The sequence below is a fragment of the Argentina anserina genome, chromosome 7 (assembly GCF_933775445.1).
Source record: "Argentina anserina chromosome 7, drPotAnse1.1, whole genome shotgun sequence".
Lineage (NCBI taxonomy): Eukaryota > Viridiplantae > Streptophyta > Magnoliopsida > Rosales > Rosaceae > Argentina > Argentina anserina.
Window position 1 is genome coordinate 19,841,788 of NC_065878.1, and position 2,914 is coordinate 19,844,701.

Genomic DNA, 2,914 nt, shown 5'->3' on the forward strand with positions numbered 1-2,914 from the left:
AACCGACAAGTCGCCAATGTTTCTTAGTTTTGCAACTAGCTACTTTTGTCTCTAACGTTACAACAAACTGGAACTGTGAGTTGCAACGTCGCCTTCTTATTCACCGCAGCAGCCCTAACAACAGTAGCCAGGATCCTATCTTCACCAGTCACCACTATGACATCATTCTTGCCTTCTTGGCCAGCTTTGGATCCGTTCTTTGAGTGGTCTCCGTTCCATCCTTCCTCTTCATCATCCTCACTCCTTGATCAGGAACATTAGCCACAAATTGCACAAACACCTGTGCAAGTGATCTCCCGGTGGTACCAAGAATTCGACCAACCAATATCTGTTTCTCTAATGCCAAAGATGTCGATCGATGGTATTAGTGAGAACTGTGAAGCATGCCTCTATAACATTTCATACGACTTCGTAACCATTACCGGCCTTCTTGCCTTAATCACTTGGAGATAGTATAAGAAGCTGCTGATCCTTGTTTTCGTATGCAAAATGGCAATATCCTTATCGACTTTAGTATCTAAATACTATATCAAAAACATGAAAATAACTTAAGGTTCTGTTGTCATCTACTAGCGTAACTCGCCACTAAATAAGATTCCCACCTTCCTCATCAAACTATAGTCAAATTATCAATTAGCATAAGTTAATGTAACACATTAAGCCACTTGATGACATGCGGTAAATTTTATATTTTCAATTCATACGTCATAAGTGTATGGTTAGTGGTCCTTAACCAAACCATCTACTTAATTAAACCCAAAACGGTCATGCTTAACCTCAATTATGCACACACTGGCGATAGAGGACGACCAGAAAACCAAACCCCGTGGCCCTCATTGGCTAGGTTGCCAACTAACTCCAACAACTCTTAGCTGTGATAGTGTTTTGCACATGATGATGAGATTTTGGAAAATGGTGGGTGTTATTTCTGAATTGACAATACACAAATTCACAGCCAATACATACAATGATCATTCACATAAAGCCATGCCCCTTTGCCTAAAAAAGAGAGTGCAAACAAGGCCTATCTAGAAGAAGAAGAAGAACCGGATAATATTACAATTTTTGCTTAGTAAACTTAAATTAAAACCAATATAGATAGTTCAAAGGTACAAAGCTGTTGATTTTGGAAAATGGTGGGTGTTATTTCTGAATTGACAATACACAAATTCACAGCCAATACATACAATGATCATTCCCCTTTGCCTAAAAAAGAGAGTGCAAACAAGGCCTATCTAGAAGAAGAAGAAGAACCGGATAATATTACAATTTTTGCTTAGTAAACTTAAATTAAAACCAATATAGATAGTTCAAAGGTACAAAGCTGTTGATTGTTGAAACCCCCCCCCCCCCCCTCTCATTCTCTGCTTAGCATTCACTTGTTCTTGAAGGGAATGGCCCTGATCACAACCACGTGGTACAAAGCTGCAAGTGCTGCTCCAATGAATGGTCCAACCCAGAAGATCCACTGTGACAATAATATAAAAGGCATTTAACATAAGTACCTAATTTTCGTGAAAATTAACTGAAGTGAGAAGTGTAATTGAAGGCTAGCTTACATGGTCATCCCAGGCTTTGCTCTTGTTGTAGATGATGGCTGCTCCAAGACTCCTAGCTGGGTTAATACCTGTTCCGGTGATGGGGATGGTAGCCAAGTGCACCAAGAATACGGCGAACCCAATAGGCAACGGGGCCAAAATCTGTTGATCGATCACCGGAAAAATTAGCGCCAAATTAATAATCTCAAAATTAGCAAACTCGATAACACTTGTGAACAACTTATACGAAACGGTAACATACCGGAACATGGGAGTCTCTGGCGCTACGCTTGGCGTCAGTGGCGGAGAAGACGGTGTAGACAAGGACGAAGGTGCCAACAATTTCAGCACCAAGACCACTGCCCTTGGAGTAGCCAGGGTTTACACTGTTGGCGCCACCACCGTTCATCTCAAAGAAGTGGTTCTTGTGCTCGAAAGCTTTCACCACGGCGGCTCCGGCTATGGCGCCAAGGGTCTGCATGATGATGTAGAACACAGCCCTTGTCAAGGACAGCTTCCGGGCCAAGAAAAGCCCGAAGGTCACAGCCGGGTTGATGTGGCCTCCTGCATACCATAACACCAAACTACATTCACAACTGGAATACTTTAGGTTAACTAAACACCAAAGGAGGAGTTAGGGCAAAAAGTTACCTGATATTCCGGCGGTACAGTAAACCAAGGCGAAGATCATTCCACCAAAAGCCCAAGCGATCCCTTGAATACCTACTGTTTGGCACTTTGTCTCACCCTTCAAGACTCCCATCACAGTCAAGACGGTGATGTAGAGAAACAGAAAGGTGGCGACGAACTCGGCGATCCCGGCTCTGTAAAAGGACCATGACGTCAGCTCGCCGGGCTCGAAAAGAGGCGCAGGGGGAGGCTCCTTGTAGTCCTTGCCGTCGTCATGGGTCTGAGCGGCGGTTCCGATGGGCTGTCTCTCCGGGAACTTGTTGGCTCCCAAGCTCACATCTTCCTCCTTGGCCTCCATGATTGCAGTAGAAGATAGAAAGAGCTGTTAAAACGCCTGCGTTTGATGGGACTGAAGAATACTGTGAGAGTAGTAGTGGGTGTTGAGTGGAGAGTAGTGCTGTGGTGAATGATTATATAGCAGTGTTTGGGTTTGATCTGAACGGGAGGGAAGGAAGTGGCGGGGCCTACAATGGTGAATTAGGGTTTTAGTTTTAGTTTATTTTTTTTCTTCTTATTATTATCTTGTGGCCGACCAATCATTTTCCGGGGTTTTCCTAAGTGTTTTTGGAAAGGGACGTAAATTTCTTTTTTAGAATTCTAACGGGAAGAAACTGGGGAGAGGGTGGACACGTGGCGGAATTATAACCACCACTGGGTTTTGGCGCAGGAGGTGATGAATAGAGCAC

The 2,914-nt window shown here is 43.8% G+C and overlaps 1 protein-coding gene across 2 annotated transcripts; it reads right to left on the reverse strand.

The window, feature by feature from the left end:
* Positions 1–898: 898 nt before the first annotated feature.
* On the reverse strand, positions 899–2,605 carry LOC126801475 (aquaporin PIP1-2). Of its 2 annotated transcripts, none has more exons than XM_050528836.1 (5): positions 2,190–2,604; positions 1,801–2,102; positions 1,560–1,700; positions 1,372–1,468; positions 899–1,120 (listed from the first exon to the last, which is right to left on the reverse strand). In XM_050528836.1, exons 1-4 carry the CDS (start codon positions 2,524–2,526, stop codon positions 1,376–1,378), a joined length of 873 nt encoding a protein of 290 aa, XP_050384793.1. In that variant the 5' UTR covers positions 2,527–2,604; the 3' UTR covers positions 899–1,120; positions 1,372–1,375. The 2 variants fall into 2 exon arrangements, with proteins under 2 accessions (XP_050384793.1, XP_050384794.1); XM_050528837.1 differs by lacking the exon at positions 899–1,120 and adding an exon at positions 1,237–1,327 and having other exon boundaries at positions 2,190–2,605.
* Positions 2,606–2,914: the final 309 nt, after the last annotated feature.